The sequence below is a fragment of the Silurus aristotelis genome, assembly GCF_946808225.1.
Source record: "Silurus aristotelis genome assembly, chromosome: 10".
Lineage (NCBI taxonomy): Eukaryota > Metazoa > Chordata > Actinopteri > Siluriformes > Siluridae > Silurus > Silurus aristotelis.
Window position 1 is genome coordinate 19,888,913 of NC_139583.1, and position 21,035 is coordinate 19,909,947.

At 38.1% G+C, this 21,035-nt stretch overlaps 2 protein-coding genes across 6 annotated transcripts in view; one reads left to right on the forward strand and one right to left on the reverse strand.

Moving 5' to 3' along the window:
- fbxo36a (F-box protein 36a) overlaps positions 1-21,035 on the forward strand; it is a 48,075-nt gene that overhangs the window by 5,790 nt on the left and 21,250 nt on the right. Inside the window, exon 2 of one of the 4 annotated variants that reach the window (XM_083552746.1) lies at positions 7,154-7,202. The exons of 1 other annotated variant lie outside the window; for it this stretch is intronic. Coding sequence is in view for 1 of the 3 variants with exons in the window: in XM_083552747.1 (XP_083408873.1) it covers positions 18,083-18,109 (27 nt within the window). In the remaining 2 variants the exon portion in view is untranslated. Of the gene's footprint in view, positions 1-7,153; positions 7,203-16,822; positions 18,110-19,035; positions 19,108-21,035 lie in introns of those variants that run through there. 2 more of the 4 variants (XM_083552747.1, XM_083552748.1) reach the window with 2 other exon arrangements.
- zbtb38 (zinc finger and BTB domain containing 38) lies at positions 476-19,959 on the reverse strand. 2 transcript variants are annotated; one of them, XM_083552604.1, is made up of 5 exons: positions 19,914-19,959; positions 18,913-19,069; positions 18,510-18,608; positions 10,367-10,435; positions 476-6,181 (listed from the first exon to the last, which is right to left on the reverse strand). In XM_083552604.1, the coding sequence occupies exon 5, from the start codon at positions 6,179-6,181 to the stop codon at positions 2,399-2,401; it is 3,783 nt and encodes a 1,260-aa protein (XP_083408730.1). In that variant the 5' UTR covers positions 10,367-10,435; positions 18,510-18,608; positions 18,913-19,069; positions 19,914-19,959; the 3' UTR covers positions 476-2,398. The 2 variants fall into 2 exon arrangements, with proteins under 2 accessions (XP_083408730.1, XP_083408729.1); XM_083552603.1 differs by lacking the exon at positions 19,914-19,959 and having other exon boundaries at positions 18,510-18,725; positions 18,913-19,010.

Consider the following 21,035-nt stretch of genomic DNA (forward strand, 5'->3'; position numbering starts at 1 on the left):
CCTGCACCTTCTTTATGATCCCATAGGCTCTTTTGATAAGTTCGTGAATTTCATAGGGACGTCTTGCTCTTGGTGAAACGGGTTCCTTATTTTCTCCACTTGTTGTAGATCTTCTATGATAAATTTGATGATCTGATGATATGGAAATTCTCCATAAATTCAGTCATAAAGTCATACAGAAGCAGCTGATGTGTATTTTTTTAACCAGACTGAAATCATTGATAGCAGGTGTATGATAATTATTTAAACAATATATTAAATGTGATTAGTGAATTCTGTGTTGCCCCAGTATAAAAGATTGCACACATTTATGCCTTCAGTTTAATGCAGGTGTTTACTATTACTATTATGTTGTTTTTTCACCAGAATGTTATTTGCCCAGTCACAATAAAGGTGAAAAAGAAAAGTCTCTGACATAAGAAAAACCATTTACTGTTGTTTCTGGTGATATTACTACAAAATAAATACTCACAGGTTTATTGCAATTAATAATATTTATTGCGTATTCTTCATAGGAGCATTTGTGTGAACAATTGGAACATTGGTCCTATAGCGATCAGTGACATTGCTGTTATTCAGAAGAGAAAGATAAGCGTTTAGATATTTTACAATGATAAACACTTTCTAAAATCCCAATCTCCGAACCAACTCAGACAAGAGTAGCAAATATGAATCGAGCTTTACCAATAACCGCTTCAAAGATGTTGAAGGTGTGCAAAATGTGTATTAATGCAAAAACAATAGCAGAAAAAGAAATTAGACCTGAGAACTCCAACGCGGCGACAACGTGTCTTATGGTATTATGTCTATCGTGTCAAGAATAACTCTAAAAACATGTATACTGAGAAGCAAAAAAGGTGAAATATGAAAAATCTCAACATGACCAAAAGTTTTGAAACAAAATAATAATGCAAAGATTTATACGTATGCATTAAAAATGAGGTGGATCTACTGCTTAAAGCTATACTGGATTACAAAATGTGCACCCATGTCTTCAAGATCTGTACTGCTAGAGCAGTGGATTTAGGAACAGTACAGTACAAATCATATTCTGGAGTCTTTACAGGTGGTCACAATAATAAAACAAAGCACAAAAATACAATTGTTATCAAATCAGAAATTACAGATTATATAGATTTACTTGGTCAGCAAAAAAAAAAAAAGAACCCCCTCCCAAAAAAGAAACACCCAAAGAGAACCATCACATTCATAAAACATTCAAAACTGCACTGGGCATGCACAGGTTGCCCATTTTTTCAACTTTATTTTAAAAGCCAGCCCACATTAGTAACTTTGAGCAGTTGGAATACTTTGGCAATACCTTCAAATATTTTACTATATTAATAACTGTAAACAAACGGATTAAACTACAGGACAAGTGAAACATTAGTCAATCACTAATGAAACCATAATTACAGCTGTGCCCAATGACAAAGGAGAAGGCACACAAACATAAGTTTTAATTAATACAACACCCCATGTACTGTGTAGACCCCAATTATGAAGGTCTGGCAGATAACAAAAGTGTCTGCGTGCCTTCAATGCAAGTGCATTATTACAGGATGTTACTTCTTTAATATGTACTCATCATAAACAGTAAAACTGGAAGAAATATAAATAGGAAGAGAAATTCTACAGCGCTTAAGTGCCAGGAATAAATGACTTAACAAGTGAAAAAATAGCTTAGTCCATTCACTTGGATAAAGGCAAGGTTAAATTTATACAGCCAGCCACTAGAGGGCATCATAAACACTTTGGGTTAACATACCGTATCAATCACTGTAACGACAACCATTGCATTTCGCTGAATTGAACATTGAGTCAACCCATTTGAGTCACAATAATGACTTACTTCAATTCCTTTTGAACTACCTTTTTTCTCAAAATAATCAAACACTGAGTAAAATAGATTTTAATTTATCCGATTTGCAAGATACTGCAGTTACAGTGGCGTGGCATCTACGCAGCGATTGTCAACTGTCAAACAATTAGCTTAATTAATTTAAAAGAGTAGTTCAAAATGAATGAAAAATGAATGAAACACATTCAAGTGCATCTAACGAATAATGTGAACGTGACAATGAGAACATTTGAATTCAGTCTTTACAATGTGATTAAGTCCTGCTTCTGTTATGCATCTAATAAGCAAAGTCACACCCACTTGATCCAAGGAGACGAATGAAATCATAAAAAAATATAATTTTCTCCGCTCGTAGAAAAAACATAAAAAACTACCAACAGTATTTTGCAGAAAACAACTAAAAAATACTTTATATCTACACCATTGTAAAGTGACTATAGCAACTTCCATTTCTGTCAGTTAGAAATGTGTGTATTTGTACTACACTCATTAAAGTTTACTATGTAACCTCATTTTCTGCATTTCATTTTTTCAGGATCAGTTGTGGGTGTAAAAACCAGGTTCCTCTTTACACATACGCCACTCTGACTTGGGTGACTGCAGGGGAGCTCCCTTAATAGCAGGCACTCTTGTCAGACATGTTGGATAGAGATTGGATGTGTTGAGATGGTTGTTTGTTAAACTTTTTGAAAGATAGCCTTTATGCACTTCAGTGTCAAGCAAGCCTAGAGTGGAGTCTTTCGAAAATTCCACGAAGCTTTTCTTCTTAGATTTTCTTCTCTGTATTTCTGGATGAAATGGAGATGAAGTCCTGTCACCTTTATAGCACAGCAAAATGGATGATTTTTTATGGTGTTTAGAAATTTTTGCCTCCAGTGCCTCCTCAGTTTTAGGGCTAAGTGGTAATGAGATTTCAGGACTTGCCCAAGGTTCAATCTTCGGTTGTTCTTTGCTCTCTGAAGCGGGCAAATATGATCTTGAGATTGCCTTTATCTCACTATTTTCTGTCTCTTTTACCATATTGAAATGCTTGCTCTCGTGTATACTGAGCAGCAGTGCAGATTTGCACACTTTAGAACAGTACCGACAGCTGTGTTCTGTACTGAACCTCTCGAGATGTTTTGCTTCATGGCTCCTTTTGGTGGCAAGGTAGAGGAACCGCTGCGGGCAGTATGAGCAGCGGTAGCGCTTTTCAGTACTCAGGCTACGAGTCATCTCTGTCGAGTTAAAGCAGGAGCTGTCCTCGGTGCAACTTTGGCAGGCAAAATCCTCAACGAATGGGACATCTGCACTGGGAAGCTCTTCGAGAGGACACTGTTTACCACAAATCTTGCAGCAAGATTGATGACAGTTGATGATATGCATGCTAAGGGATGCTGAAGTCACGAAAGAGCTACTACAGCGACCGCAGGTAAATGTTTCTTTTGGACTTTGACTCCTTAGTTCCATCCTAGACTCAGGTTTCGCTGCTCTTTCCTCTAGACCACAATCCATTTCCATGAAGTCATCATCTGGTTCAGGAGACAGTGGCTTTGTGTAGTATTGAGCCACCTTTAATCTTTTCCGCTTGGATCGGAATCTTTTGCCTTTCTTTTTAGGTTTGTATGTGTAATAAGGACGCCACAGTTTATCGTTTTCAGGATCGTTCACATCCTCGTATGGCTCATCTTCTGTGACCGAGCTTGAAACGTCTGTCCGTAAGCGCAAGTTTGGAAAACCTGCATCGTCTCCCGCAGTGTTACCTTCCTTATTATCTTGCTTCCAGTTTCTTCTCTTTTTCCTCTTTGGAAACAGCTTAGATCCTTTGATCTTGCGACGAATAATCGCCTCATTACCGATTTTGACAGTTATCTGACACAGTGGCAAGACTTGGCTATTCACTGACGGACCAGGACAAGCAGGCTTGGCAATGTATGTTTCTGTCTTTCCATTAGGGTGAAGATTCTGCATCAGGGTCTCCGGCTGTGGCTGAAGCAATTGATTAGCCATTACTTCAATAGTTTGGGCAGCTGCTGATAATTCACTAAGCTTACTCAGTCCCTCAAATGAGCACACAGGCGGTATGTTTAGGAATGGCAGACCATCCCTGCTTGTGCTGCTACTGCATTGCATGGAAGAAGAGTCATTTCTGTGCCTTATTGTAGAGGATTTTGTGTTTTCCTCTGTTGTCAAAGATTGGGTGTATCCACAACCAAAAACAGGTGACACAGTGGCCTGAAAACCTGCTAATCCAGTATGTGTTTTAGTGGATGTAAAGCCTTCCTCTTCTACACGAGACAAATTCTTATCCGAAGGCAACTGAGTTTCTACATGTTGATCACATGGCTGGTCAAAGGTAATGTGAGGCATTTCCGAAGCCACCATTTTTGGTGTTGCCATAAAAGTCACAGGCATTGAAAATAATGATTGGCTACTAGTGGCACTCTCCGAGTTACAAATAGGAGCTGTGCCTTTGAGTGGATCAGCTTGTGAGTTAAGATCTGGTGGGGCAGTGAAAGAATTCTCGTGGTTGCCGATGGCTTCAGAGTAAGTATGACTGTAAGTCTTGTACCTTTTCTTCTTGAACTTCATTGGCAAAAGTCTGTAGAGCTTTATTGGGTATACACTTCCCTTGAAACCACCATTAGCAGATTTCTTTTTTACTGCCAGACGTGGATCGATGCCATGGAAGGACTTCTGATGGTTTTTGAGGATGTAGTAAGTCAAGAAGGTCTCCAAACAGAAAATGCACTGATAGCGCCGCTCCCCTGTGTGCCAGATCTCATGTTTGGTCCGGTATTCTGCCAAAGCAAAGACTTTATTGCAGTAGTGGCAAGGATATGCCCTTTGCCATGAATGCACATTCTCATGCCTTTTTAAGCTAGACAGAGTTACATAGGCTCGTTTGCACACACTGCATTTATAAGCTCGTTGACCGTTCGATTCTGTAATTTCTTCTTGAAGTGCATCCATTGGGCCTAATAATGTACTATCAAGTTGTGGAGTGTCTGAAAGATCAGAACTTGGAAACGATTTATCATTTAGAATGGGTGTGCTGTTTGAGTCTAGACTGACTGAAGCCTCTATGTCATTTGACTCCAGCTGTGGTAGACTTTTCAAACACACTTGTTCATGATTGCGCAATCGTTTCAAGTGTATGAACTTTTTATAGCAGTACTTGCAAAACAGATGACTGACAAATCTTCTCTTGTGGCTTTGCATGTGGACAGCAAGAAGTGCTGAACTGCTGAATGCCTCAGGACATTGCAGGCATCGGTATGTTGTAGAGGTTGGTACATCCTCGGGAACCAAAGAAGGTGGATCATCATCCTGTGGGGGCAAAATCTCAGGTGGAGGCAACAATTCTGGAGCAGAACACAAGGCTAAATTTGAGCTTGAAGACTGAAGCATAGATGTGGAGTCAGGAGGACCATTTTGCACAACAGAAGTGCTAACAGGACTCTGAATAAGTTCACTAGGTTCGTTGGATATGGGTGCCAGGGCTTTGCAATGTCGATGCCGCTTTTTAATAGGACCAAGCCTATGGTTTGTCAGAGTCTTGCAGGGTAACACTGCAGGCTTTAGGGCCTCTTTATCATACTCTTGTACCTTCTCTTTTTGCTCAGATGTTTGATGGCCTTGGGTTACAGCATATGAGTGTTCAAACATAGCATCAACCGATTCACTTTCAACGGATGGTACTCCTGATAGTGGTTGGTGCGCCATGTCTGGTGACTGTTGACCATTACTATGCGAGTCCACTGAAGTAAATGGGTTGTTAACTTCGGGCACTTCTGTGATGGAGAAAGCATTAGTAATACGTGGACCTTTGGAGCACTCCTGCTCCTCAAGTCGTGGTGCTTCATTCTTCAAAGTGCAACAAACAGAAAGTTTTGTCTGGTTCAGCGAACTTTCTGACTTAGCAATGGTTTGGCTTTGTGCAATTCCAGAGTCTTGTCTTTCAATATCAAGAAGCTTCTCGAGAAAGGGGATCCCTAACTTTTTCCCTGCAGCTATTAAAGACTTGTTGTCCCCTTTACTTGCTAAATCCACTTTGGAGGAGTAAATAAAATTAAGGATGCTGGCAAAAACTTCTGACTTTAGATCTGGAATTTCCAGCACCTGGCTGGAACTGCAAGTCTCAGGTGCTGTGAAAGCATTGCGGAAATACCCACTGGTTGCAGCCAAGACGTTTCTGTGAGCACGGAATTTGATGTCCTCTACAACGATGGTAACATCACAGAACAGGCCATGTGATCGTTGTTCACTAAGCCGAGAAAGGACAGTGTGCGGATGAAGGTTGTCCATCATTCCATTAAAGCTGGAATGGACCACCATCATCTATAAGTATGGATGAGAGAGAAAACAATGTCATATGGACATAAAGTTAGTGGTCAGTGTTATATAGAAAATTTCTGTGAGAACTTTTTAATGTTTAAAACTTCTGAGATTCTGAGATATAAACTTAAGGTACCAAGGTTTTAACATGCTAAATACTTAAAACATACCTAATTGGACAAATCGTCATTTAAGTATAGAAAATAAAATACATACAACATACAGTGTGGCCCATGCAAAACCTTATTTACACATGGTGACAACTATACAAAAGCTTGTATAAGAGTGATTTATATGATTTAAATGAGGTAACATAAAAAAAAAAATTTTGTTTTTACAGCAGTTAGAGCAAAGTTTGCTTCTCCAGGCAGGTTAGTGGCTGCGATGCCATCAGTGTCGGGTTAATTGGCCAAGTGTGTTGGCACACACAAGTAATTTGGTAGATATCTAATTTAAATCGACATAAACATAGGTACATACTTTTGGGGTTAGCTTGATTTAAAAAAATAAATAAATAGGACCACTGAATATGGAAAACCAGAATGTAAGGGAGCAACAACAAAACCATTTTGAGCACCATTATACAAAAACAAATTTAGCAGTACAGACTGCTGCTAAAAGCTGCTCAACTGGAGATAAATACATTTTCAATTCATTCAGTGGAAAAGAAGGGAAGGCAACAAATCTCACCAAATCTTGAAAGTTCATGACTGCATTCCTAATTTCAGAAAACATTTATTTCTTGGAGTGGCCTGTTCCAAATTCTACATTAAACACTAAAGATTCTGTGGCAAGATGTTTATGCTTGAAATCCCTCCACCGTGGCTGAATTATTTAAACTATTAAAGTAGACTTTACAATATTTTAATGCATGAAATGAACACTGAGTGAATGTGCATAAATCACTGCCCATCTTCATGGATTAGCATAATGCTAATTGAGCTTTTGTGATCTTGTTTGTAATTCTTCACTTAGGATAATTTTTCAGGTTGTCTGCAGCTATACCTCAACCTCCAGGAGTGATGTAAAAGTTAATGAAAAAAATAAAGTAAAAAAAAAAAAAGCAATTTAATGGAGGAAGACAGGCAGGTGGTTCAGCTCCCATCAGGCTTCTAATATATTGCAAATACATGCAACAAAAGAATGGGCGTAATACAGTGAGACAGTGTAAATGGCAGAATTGATATTAGTGGAACGCTGCCCCTTTTAAGGGAATGGATTTACTGGTAGAATTTTTTTTCAGACAATGAAAGCTGCCTTGTAGGTCTGTGGTATTGCATCATCTATTAATGCTGTGCAACTCTTTAGAACCAGCGCTAAGTTGGCTGACTGAATCGATCCCAATTTTGTCCATGCTTTGATATCTTGCTGCTGGCACATATCCGAAAATATAAGTGACCAATCTGGCATTTTAGCCTTTAATAAGAGGTATATACTCCCTTGTGTGGTGTCTGCAATCATCCAGCTTATCCTGAACACATTAGAGAGCAAACCCCTTCAGCCATAACATGATAGTTACTGTATCTCAAAATGAAAAAAAAAAAGGTTTCTGTTATAAACGGCAGAAATTCATCCATGTATATAATTTGTATCAGTGAGGACTCTTGATGAATCTCGGATTCTTTTTATATATGGCCTTTACAAATTCTGTAAATCAAATCTTGTAAACATGAGTGAAAAGTAATTCCAGTACGGTCTCTGAGTAATTTTTTTTCCATTTAGTAGTCATTTTATTCTTTAAACTCATTGACGTTAGCCTTTTTATAGAGTTTCCTTTGTTGTGCATTCGCCTGGTGATTTACAGTTAATTTGCAGTTTATGAACAGGAGTATAAAGTAAATCCGTGCATTAGATTTTGTAAATCTGGTGAAAAATTTGTTTGGTTTAAAACTACAACAAGATTGATAAATGAGGTTGATGTTAGAAATTAGGCACATGAAGACACTTCATCGAAACTATGTGGTATTTATTCTTTTTCCACAACAGACCGTATATTTGACAGCAAAACAAACTACACATATATCTGAGTCAAAGAAACACCATAAATACAAACCCTATTTCATACTTACCTTACAGATGTTGCTTAAATCTTGTTATATTAACTTGTATTATTTCAGTTACACATGCGCCATTGAACATCGAACTGTAAACAGCATCGACAGAATGAAGGCTTACACTGTTGTTGTGAAACACAAGATGGCAGCAGAGCTTTAACAATGAAAAAAATTTTTCTCCTTCAGTATTTACTGACTTAATAGCCATTCGTGTGCTAAGCACAATAACTGTTCAGCAAAGCGACACTCAAAGGACTCTTAGGTTTCTAAACAGGTTGCGCCCTCTTTAATGAAGAAATCCTGTGTTGTAGAGCTATACACAGTATATCAGAGATACAGATGGAGAAATAGGAGATGAAAGAGAGGGGCTGCTTGAAGGATCTTTCATTACAACTACAAATGCTGCCCAAAAATGCTTCCTGCATTGTCCACTTGATACTTCATAGATATTTCATAGATTTTGTTGTTGGTTTTTAATTCTCTATAGATCCAAAGGTTATTATACTTGCAGGTCATAATACTGATAACTATCATTTAATGTGTGTGTGTGTGTGTGTGTGTGTGTGCGTGTGTAGGCATTTGTATGTTCTATGCTACGAGCATAAACTGAAAGTATCTAATGCTGATTTCCTGTATCGTGTTTCTTGAATTCCATTAACCAACATCTATTTGTATTTAGTTTTTGGATATTATTACTTTTCACATTAAAATAAAATCACTTGTGTGTATATGTTTCACATTCTACTGTATTAACATTCTTTTTATATGCTTATTATGTCGTTATTACCTATATCTGTCATTAAATTTTTATCTTATCGCTCTTCCTTTCTCTTCGCATCTCGATATCCTCCGACTGCATTCCTTTATACCTGCGTTTCTTATTCGGTTTTCTTCGTGTGAGTTGCACTACTGCCCATTTCATCACTGCAGCGCAGCCATTTTAAAATCACGATCCAGAGATGATTTAGCCTCAGTAAGTACAAAATGGCTGCTGGGGTTTAGCTGACGGTTCAGATCACTATCGATTCTGAACGCCGCTTGCGCGTCACGGTTTTCCACAAAAACTAAGCTGGTACCATCCTGGTTTTACGATAGATTTTGAAAATGATTTTTGCAAATTTCTTTCAATGTACCTAATGGAAACTGCCTAGCAGTTAGCATGGAAAAAAAAAAAATAAGCAGCAGACAAAAGAAATATTAACACCTACACACACATGCCATTATGTTAAAAAGACGCAAGATTTCCTGTTTTCGAAGGTGTTTTTTAAAAGGAAATAAACATTTTCTTCATAATCCGCATGCGGTTTGTGAAAGCTACCGGGCCGTGAGTGTGTCTCTGAATACTAGAGCATGAGTCAGAAAAAAGAAAGAGATAGAAAACCACATGCGAAGCGCTACATGAATTACACAGCAGAAAAAAAAAAGCACAGTTCATCCACCCACATAGAGTTACGTATGTCATCATTGGGGATACACTTTAAAATAATGTTTTGATTTATAACATTTTGTGCGTTGATGTGCGTATAGAAAATCAATGCACAAATACAAAAATCTAAAGTCAGTGTGCAGAGTTTATGTAGTAAGGCGGAGAAGTTGGCATGATCATTGCTGAAACAGGCCTCTGTTGTCAGGGCAACAGATTTATCAGCAATTAAGCTTGGTGATGAATGGTGAACAGAGTAAAAATTGTGCTTAAGGATCAGCTCAATGGCATATGTTAAGATGGAGGATAGGCGGCTTTGCCTGCTCTGCTCCTAAATGTGTGTGTGTGTGTGTGTGTGTGTGTGTGTGTGTGTGTGTGTGTGTGTGTGTGTGTGGGTTTTGTCTGCTCAGCCTCTGGACTCTCACACTGTGGGCTTGCTGCATCTTTTCCTGCGATGGCGGCTCGCTGTACAATTCAGTAAACCTGCGTAATAGTGCAATGCACTAGCTAATTGTTGGGAGTTGTTGTTTGTTTTTTTTCCGCGTTCTAACTCCCTGTCTGCAGATGTGCGGAAACGAATGCTGCCACACCCTCATTTAAAACATCGTAAAATTGCAATGGAAAATAAAAAAGGTGGACAATCATAGTATCGGATTTTTTGTTTTCTTACCAATTAGAAATCTAAATAAAATTAGAAAAAAAATCCCCTACCTCAGCAAAATGACACCCAGCTGCTGGTGTCCAGTCATATGGAGAGCAAGAATCGCATCACGGCGCTTTCTGCAGAAGAGGAAACACGTAGAACGTACTATTTATTTCGGTTAATCAGAGAATGAGGTGAAACAGAGGAAACAGAAAAATGCGCCATCTTGCAACGAAAATAAAAATTGACTCGTTTGACTCGTTGCTTGCTGTCTAGCACTGCTCTCAAAGTCTGTGCGTCATCTCTCTCTCTCTCTCTCTCTCTCTCTCTCTCTCGCTCTCTCTCTCTCTCTCATGCACTCACTCTCTCTCTCTCGCTCTCTATTTTTTCTCAGAGCTCTCTTTTCGCTGAGCTTCAGAGGTGGCATCGACTTTGCTCTGGAATAGCCACTGCAACTTTAATCAACATGGCTGAAAAACGGTTGAGAGCGAGAGACAGAGAGATGTAGAAGGTGAGAGTGAGAGAGAGCGAGGGATTGAGTACGATACGATGCTAGCATCAGAAACACTGCAGAAACACCAGGGAAGATGATGGACGGTGAGAGAGAGCGAGGGAAAAGAAAAAGGCAGAGCCAAACAGATGCATGCTGCGAAAAAGGGAAAAGGATGAAAGGGTGGATGATAGTACACTAGGAACGAGTGCTCTGTAGAGGTTGTGGAAGAAAAGATTCAGAGAGGAAAGCTGAAAGGCAAAATGACCAAAAAAAGATACAGCGGAAGAAGCAGAACCCTAGAATGCTAATGTCAGAGGGAAAAAAACGATGGCGATCCCGGGTTAGCAGCAGTGGTGGCGAGCAGGAGATTAGGGGGAAAAAAACAGTGTCTATACATTTGCATACACATGCGCACGCACACACACACACACACACACACACACTTGTGCGTGGTGTCTGTCCCACACTCACAGAATAGACAGGCTCATCTCGCTTTCTGCAGCCCTTTTTAATGCATATTTTAATGCAGCTAAGCTGCAGCCTGATCAATGTAGTGACACCAGAGAGAGACAGACAGAGCGAGAGAGAAAGAGATCGAGAGAGAGCAAGAGAGCGTGAGATGGGGGAGAGAACAAGGGCACAGATGGAACAGTGCGTGAAAAGCATGAGCAAAAAATGAACGAGGGCATGAAGACACAAGGGAAGATGATGGCTGGCAGGAGGAGGGATTAAAAAATGGGAAATAAATAAATAAATAAATAAGGAGTGATGTAGGGCAGGCGGATGTTACAACACAAGAACAGGTTAAATATGTGCACTGGGTGAAGAGAAACAGAAATATGGACAAGAAAGAGATCGAGGGAGCAAAACAGTGTTATGTTCCTTAACTGAGGATTTTTCGTAATTTTCTCCAAAAAGATATGAGCATCACCATGAGTGTGCTTGTGTTTGTGCATATAAAAGCCAAAATGGTCAAACATGAACACTGCAATTTGATGTACTCTCCCTTCAGGTCCTCTACCCACGGTAAACATGTGGCAGCCTGGGAAAACCCTTCACATACTACAATGTTTTCCTATTATACAAAAAACGAGAGTTGTAGCATTTAAGCTTCGACTTCCCACAAAAATTCCCACAGAGTTTTATTTGATTAATTTAACGATTGAAATGAAACCTGTCAATCTTTTTATTATATAATAAAGATATACATTTTTGTTTGCTATTTTAAAAGCCCCACCGATCTAGCGGTCATTCTTAAGACTTAACAGTAATATCCTTTATTTTATTATAACACACACACACACACACACACACACAAAACAAGCGATCCCACTGATCTCTGCATTTATAATCGATTCTATTTATTAAAAGATAACACAAGAAAAAAGATTTATAAATCTGTGATAGGAATTGAGTAATTATTTTGATTGTGAGATTAACTGACTTCAGTCTTTTGGCAAAGCAAAGCCTTGTCATTTTCTTTTTTTGTCTCCTCTCTTCCTCTCTACCCTATTTTAACTTACTGGACAATCGCCAAACTATGTTACTTCCTGTCAAAGGCCAATGTGTAAGGTCATCTAAATTTTGTCTAGTTGTGTTATGTGTTTAATATTGGTTTTATTTAACTATAGATAAACCCAATTTGTTGTGGGTTTTTTTTAATATATTAATTTTGAGAATGATAATATTAATTAATCTTGTCAGTAAATGTTTAAGAGTCTGTCTAGATACAATGGAATGATAGCCGGATAGCTAAACTTATAGAACTAGAACTACTACAATATTTGTAGTATATTTGTAGAATATTGGGATTTTTAAACATTGCTATTCGTGTTCGAGTATTTTCCATTGCGATACTTCCCCTTGATTATTCAGACTAGGATTTGTCACATTTGACCTGAGACACTTGCTGTGTTCAAAAGGAACATTCTTATTAATAAGAATAAGAATGAACACTGTATAAATAAAGCATATTATGTACAGTCAAGTAGAAGAGCCTGAAATAGGGACGTAATGCACACTTTGAGTTCATATTCTGCGTGCCTGTATATAATGTGTACTGAATTTTCTCTTAGAATATCACTGTCTTTAATGCATTAAAGTCATGCTAAGCATTTTCTTTATAATTGTATATTTTATATATACAGGCAGAAAACATATGCATCAGCATGTTTTATTATATATAGTATTGAAATATCGAACTTTCCAGAGCAGCGTTTTGCACTTGACAGTGGACGTATAGCGCCCTCAGGCGACCGTTAATTAAATAAGTTATATATACAGGCAGTAGTTTTTTGTTTTTTTTTTTGCCAATTATATTATCCATATTTTTTCATATTTTTTATGTATTCACAATATTATCTTTACATTTAAATGTTTTTAACCAAGTAATTATTCACCAAAAAGGAAAACTAAAACTAGTATGGAATAATTATGGAGAATAAAGCTGCAATCTTTATCTTTCGTTCCAGCTTGCTTACCATCATGTACATTCAATCAGCCTTCTCTCCTCATTGTATTAAATCCAATTTCAAATTCTAATTTAATTTGTCACATACACATTCATACAAAGTACTGTATGACATAGTGAAATGCTTTTTTCCACTGTCTGACTTGTAAACATGGAAAGAAATACAATATAAAGATTAAAGTAAAGAAAATGTAAAAATGAATAAAATAAAGTACAAAAGTATATTAAAAATATAGTTAGACTAGAGAGTATTAAATGTAAGGATATATATATATATATATATATATATATATATATATATATATATATATATATATATATATATATATATATATATATATATACACACACATACACACAGGAAGAAAAAAGTATAATATACAGTATATATATATACACATACATGAATTAAACAGAAAGGATAGATGGATGTGTATGACAGATATAGACAGAGTACAGATTAAAGTGACCCAGAATGATTGTGATTGTCATTAAAGTGTCCATGTGCCTCTATAAAAAAATTAAAAGTAAAATGGTATAAGGTGATAAGGTATAAAAGTATATATAAACAAAAGTATATAGGCACAAATGTTACTGCAGTAATATAATAATAATAATAATAATAATAATAATAATAATAATACATTTATATTTTAAAAGGCTCGTCTGAACAGATGAGTTTTGAGGCATGATTAAGTCCGGCATTATTCCCTCATGCCGGACCATCGTACAAAACATTTCACTACATGTCGTACCCTGTATGTATGTGTATGTGATGAATACAATTTTATTTGATTTGATTTGATTTTGATTTAAAAGTTGTCAGACAGTCGCAATCTCACATCGATTGTAGAAGAGAATTAAACAGATGAGGAGCAGCCCAGCTAAATGCCCTAAACCCCAGAGTGACTAAACGGAAGGTACAGTGAGCGGAAGAGGGTGAGGAAGATCTGGGAGTGCACTTTGGAGTGTAGGTATGAAGCAAGACAGAGATGTATGAGGGTGCAAGATTATGAATTGCATTGAAAGTGAGAAGCAGAATCTTGTACAGTTCTGGACCGAATTAAGTTTATGAAGGAGTTTGTGAGGTAACCCAAACAAAAGAGAGTTACAATAGTCAATGCGCGAGGTAACTAGAGCATGTACAAGAACAGCTGTGGAACTGGATGTGAGGAACGGAAGATGTTCCGAAGATACAGAGTAATATTGTTCAAGTGCTTTTAAAAAGATTTTAATTGTTTTAATTGTGACTGTACTTTCTTTGATAAGTATTAGAGTTTAATTATTGTTCCAAATACATTGTGACTATTTTTAAATAAAACATTGTGGGGTTTTTTGTCAGGTGACATGTAGACATGTATATAGTATTTATTAGGGGTGTAATGGTACACGCATTCATTCTGAAATTTTCCGGTACAAGGCTTCTGTACATGGCAGGAAGTGGCTAAGGCTAAAGCTAGCTATTGTTTTTTTTTGCGTTTTATGTCCAGCTTCAAGAATTTCTCTTAAAATGTATTTACTTTTATTTAATTAATTTAATTTGCATAGCAATTTCATTGATTACCCAATTCAATCAATATAAAAGTGTATTGCATTAATTAAATTTTTTTTTTTTTTTTTATAAAATATTAAATATAATTGTACATATTATTTAATCAAACATGCATTTTAAATTGTTTTAAAAATTTTTACTTTTGATGCTTAATAAAAAACGATAAGCAATTTTATGCTTTGCATTTCTATCCACCAACCATACAAAAATGTTACCGAATCGTGACTTTACAAAAAAGTGTGTACCGAACCGTGACTTGTGTACCGTTACACTCCTAATATGTTTTAGAACACCTTTAGTTCTTAAGTTAATACCAGCATAAATTTATTATAAAACGAAGGACTCTTAATCATAAAGGAGTGTTCATAAACCCCTTTAGAAATGTCTTTATTACAAAGTAAAGGTTGTATCTTGTGGTTCTTATTGACTGTAGTGATAACAAATGCTAATCAAAGGCCTGCTTGATTTTTATTCATGTATTTTGTAAAAAAAAAAATGTTGTAACATTTTTCATTATTTATATGTTCAGGAGAGATGATAGTTTTTTATTTTATTTCTCCAGGTCATCATTTCTCTGCAAGGTTCCCTGCTAGTGAAATTGCAAAGAGCTTATTTCATGTGGCCGGACAAAGTGCGCCTACGTATGCATTTATGGTTTAGCTCCCCATTTCAAATGTTCGCTCACCAACAAGCTCAAATTTGGACATGAGAACTATGTGTCGCTCTTTGATGAGTCTCTCAACCGGGAATCACAATCAAAACAGTGTGACTTTCGTGTCTAATTTTGGAATGGTGATCAGGTTCAGACACAATTTTTTGATACGTAGTTCATGGGGCACGCCAGAGCAGATGATCTCAAATTGGCCTTCGAGAAAGGCACTGAGGCATTGCCAAAGAAAAACATGTTGCAAATATCCATGGATGGACCAAATGTTAATTGGTCCTTTTACAATGACAAAAAGTCCCTTGCTGATGAATATGGACTGAACCTCTTGAATTTGGGCAGTTGTGATCTGCATATTGTGAATGGGGCATTTCAGAAAGGACTTTCAACAACAGGTTGGAGAGCCGATGCTTTTCTACGTGCCACAACTCCCAACTCCTGATTGCCCTGCCCCTTCGAGAGGAATATATTTGAGTCACTCATGCACAAGATGGTCTTCTTCCACTATCATTCTGCCCAGCAAGATGGATAGAAAACGCTCCTGTCTTGGAGAGAGCATTGTAGATCTTGCCAAACTTGGCCACATATGTGAGTGATGTTGAACGGAAAAGAACAACAAGTCCTGGCACTAAGTCATTTGATGATACATTTTGCTTAATCTGTGAGTAAGTCACCCCATTTCTGGCAAAGTACCAGACAGATAAACCAATGGTCCCATTTCTAGCTGCAGATCTTCACAAGATGTTGAAAAATTTAATGTGTAGATTCATCAAGGCAGAGTTACTGCAGAAGTCTGTGAAAAAAATCTCCTGGATTTTGACTTTAAATCAAGTGTCGACCTTGGGTATGTTACCAACAGGCTCCTAAAGGATTTAAAGGGGAAAGCAAAGGGGGGATTATGGATTTCAGGTGGTCCTGCAGAGATGGTCAGGAAGGCCATTATAACCACGTCTTACTTCTTTTATTCCTCTAATTCTACAGTACATTAATGGACCACTGAGCTAAAGGCAAGAGGGAAATGAAAGGTCTGTAGTGAGTATGCATGCTATTGGATGAATATTTTCAATTAAACTGATGATTCGTTTATGTGCTTTCATACAAATGTTTTAAATATGAGTTTCTCATGACACATAATGATCTTTTGTGTGCACAAAAAATACTAATGGGAAAATACTAACCCGTTATGGCAGAAAGCTTTAATTCCGAGCAATGCAGAGTTTGGACAGCCTGTCTTTCATTGTTCAGCTTATTTACACCTGGTGCGGGTGAATGTGCGGCAGCAATATGATGACATCATTGGTGTCTCATTGCCTTCCTATTCTGTTTCCATTCCCACCTTTGTGTGTACACACACATACACACCTGCCATCAGGATAAGCCCTGAGCATAGGCTGAGTTCTGTTTTCCATCCAAACGTGTATATTGATCAGCATTGTGATGAAGACATGTTTGAACGAGATGGCCTGGAGGTGCAGGAAACAAAACCGCCAAGTATAGTGCACACTACAAGAGAGTGAGCAAACCGCAGTGTTATTTTCTATCTGAGTCACCGAGCACAGGCGTAGGTGGTGTGCCACATCATCCCTCACTTCCTGTTTAAACATGAACAGCATTAACATGTTAACACTAACTCACCCATCCTGAAAAGACAGGAGTGCAGACTATTCAGTGTCAAATCACCCTGAGCTACGCACCCATTTTGCTGCCAAAGTGCCCTTGCTGAAGTGCATTTGATGTACCGGACACCAGTGTGCACTTGCAGCACCATGCAAGGAGAGGTACTGATGCAAGTTCCAAACAGATTTACAAAAAAAAGCTTTGCTCGCTTGTTTGTGTGCTGAGTAGCGGACTTGAGTGTCCAATTTTTCATTCCGTGATCTTTAGCAATCGTGTTATCTGGTCAGGGTTATTGGATGAACTTCCAGGATTATCCCAGGAACACTGGGATCGAATAGGAAAGAATAATCAGTGGATGAGATGTTCATGCACCCTTCTTCACACATAGGTACAATTTAGTATAGCCAGTCCAGCTTACATGTGGAATGTTGGAGGAAACCAGAGAACCCAAAGAAAACCCATGTGTAGAGAAAGAAACTGAGCTCAGGGTCAAACCAGAGAGCCCGGAGCTTGTTTGTTACTATGTAAAAACAACTAAAAGAATTTCATCAGAGATTTGCACATGGTTTCGTTTACTTGAATGTACAATGCTCCCTCTCACAAGCCAGCAGCATGTTCAGTAGCACAGTTCCATTAGCTGACAGAAGAAAGAAAAACGATAATTAATTATATGATGTATATGATTTTGCTCATAGTCAGTGTTTTCTATATATGTACAGCAATGACTTGCTCCTGACCTGAGTCAATGCTCATCTAATAATCATCTAACACGCAGCCATCAGGATGGACGACTGCCAAAGGGGAAAGAAAAGGAGGGCAACGGGACAAGGAAAAATGTTAAAAGCAGTACTGGAATGCCGTCTACTGCTTTTATAGTCTTCCGTTTATAGCCGGACTCTACATATGGAACACGGACTTGATTCAAGACAGCCGATCGTGGAAAACTTTATTTTATTTTATTTTGCTGCCTTCTTTCACCAAGGACACAATGTTGCATTGCAGTAATGTCTTCTGGGTAAGTTGAGCTCTTCTAGCCCTCATCTAATGCACTTCACTCGAGCTGACAAAGTAACAGATAGGCCCGAGTGATGGAGGGCAGCCAAGAGGTAAAGGCGAAAACAAGGGAATGAGAGAAGCGGTTATAAAACAGGAATGAAACGCAGCAGGTGACAGGATCAGTCAGGTCTGGGGGAAAAAACAACAAAAACGAGAAGAGTCTGTCTGATTCACAGTGATGCAACGGAAATGCTGCGGCACATCAAAAAAAAAACATCAAAAACACACGCCTCGATGTTTGCTGTACAGCCAAAGGTGATGACATCATGCAGGAATACCAAAGAGAAAAAGAGCGCAGAAGGATTAGTGAAGTGTGTGAAGTGTCACAGCCAGAGTAGGGTTAGTAATTGTGTACCAACCTGCAGAGCAGCTGTCCCGATCATGATCGTCTCTTGTCTGCTTCTTCTGTGACCACACAGTAAATGCAGAGTCTGCAAAGCAGCGTGCAGTGCCGCCTGCTGGGGATTCGTAATAATAATAATTAAAAAAAAAGAAAACGAGCTGGATGAGTAAAATGCAGAAGGCTTTAACACATCATGAAGGACCATTCTCCTATAGCATCCTACCTTGGAAACCTTTGGGGGGAAAAAAACACACACAGAGTCATTCACTGTCACGGCTGTCCTACAATGTCATCTGAAAACACTCTCTCTCTCTCTCTCTCTCTCTCTCTCTCTCTCTCTCTCTCTCTCACACAAACACAATACTCATGCTATTTTAAGTATTCCCAAAGTGAGAAACTGAGAAAGTTGTTTCTCATACCTGATTATGTTCTTTCAGACTATGTCATGAGCCCGAAACCAGCAGCATTGTGCATCACTCTGTGTGCGTGTGTGTGTGTGTACACATTTGTGTTGTGGTGCACTCTTTTCCCTCGGCAGCAGCCCTTCCTTTGGCCCCAAAATGCTGTGTCATTCCTCTGTTGAATGAAAGAGAGAAAAAGAGAGAGAGTGAGTGGTACGTGAAAACAAATCCCTCATTATCTCATCTTATTTATCTCAGACTGACTTTCTTTCCCGTTCTGTTCATTCCCATATTAACACACTGCAGCCACTGTAAGGCCTTCTTTCTGTCTTTCTCTCTTTATTACTTTTTCTTACTCTTTGGGCTTCTTACTTTTTATCCCTATTAACATACATAAGTATCTCTTTCTTTCTTTCGTTCTTCCTTTGTTTCTCTCACACATTCTCTCTTTCTGTCTTTGTCTTATTTCTTACTTTCTTATTCACAGACACTCTTGCTTTCTTTTTTCTCTCTCTCACACATTCTCTCCTGTCTTTCTTTCTTTGTTATCTTACTGTTTATCCCTATTAGCATAATTCAGACACTGTCAGGCCTTCTCTCTCTCTCTTCTGGGGTTTTTTTCTCTCTCACACACTCTCTTTTACTCTCAAACACACACTCATTCGTTCTTTCTTTCTCTCACACATTCTAACTCTGTCTATTTATGTTTATCTTCCTGTTAATCTCTATTAACATGCTTTGTCATTGTCAGGCCTTCTCTCTCTCTCTCTCTCTCTCTCTCTCTCTCTCTCTCTCTCTCTCTTTCTCTCTCTCTCTCTCTCTTTCTCTTTCTCTTTTATGCCAGATCCCTGACCTGGAAATTACATAACAGCACATTAAATCTTCAGTGGATCTGACGCTGTTCCTAAGCTCTGTGTGTGTACCGCTAGATTTTTAGCTCTCTGTATTCGGACAGAGCAGGTTGCATAACTGTTTTGGGTGTTTATAAGCCCGCACTGGAAGAATTTAATAACACCTACTTTTCCGTACATGACGTTCCTGATCATCATCCAGGACATTGTGTGTGTTTGCTCGTTATAACCGCGCCCTCTGTTGGTCAACCGCAGCCCTGCGACTCACCACAAGATGGCGGTATACCTACAAAAGTAGAAAAAAATACCGTAAAGTCAGTGGGAGCAAGGCCTTCTCTGCAGGGCTAAACAACATCAAAATCACTTATGTTTTAATATATTTTTAATACATCCATGAATAGTTTAAAATTATTCCCATCTAACAGACATACAGTAACGTCAGCATTTTCACCTCCTTTGATTGGATGGTCAAAAAGCGCACTAGTCAGCTCACAAACCACATCTGTAGCAAACTACACAAGCTCAAATATATATTTATGTAGATATAATAGCTGTTTTTTTTTTCATTCTATAATAGCTGACAGAGGAGATGAAACAGATTTAGTCAAAACATTTGGAAAGCTTTTTCAGGAACCATTTAGATTTTCTTTTCTGTAGAATTTGCACCAAAACACACGATTTGCCTTCATTTGAAATCCCCAGGAAAACCGTAACGCACGCAAAAATGCACAAAAATGCAGGAACCCCTGTGGTCATTTTATGAATTTATTATTGATGCTTCTGCTAGAGATGTATGCAGGCAGTGAACTGAAGCTGCAGTGAAAGGAGATTTGTTGATTTCTGTTAATTGGGTTTCTTGCTTTAGCAATGGCACTTGTTCTCACTGCATGAGATTCCTGTCTATGGTGCAGCGCTCTGTTATACTGCATTTTTGTATAATACTGACGGTTTCTATAGCTGGGGTGTCATAATGATCGTATTAAGAGGTAAATTGATTCAGGTGGGACACCACTGAAGCCCTAGGTGTGAAATGCACATGTTTTTTTTATACTTTTTATTCCTGCTCTCTAGCTTTTCCCCTAAACAGCAAAAGCAAAACAGAGACTCAGTGGTGCATTTGTTTAATTCTTGCTCATTTGATTGACCAATGATTTGTTGTTAAGATCAGTAAGACTTGGGCTTGACCCTTTGTTGCCCAGTTAATCTCAAAGGCCCTGTGTGAAAAAGTGTTTGCTGTTAAAACTGTGGTTTATCACACCTGAGTTTATCACACCTGAGTTAAATTTCTCT

What these genes read in the sequence shown, in the direction of transcription:
- zbtb38 (XM_083552604.1), bottom strand. Translation starts at nt 6,181, where the DNA reads ATGATGGTGGTCCATTCCAGCTTTAATGGAATGATGGACAACCTTCAT.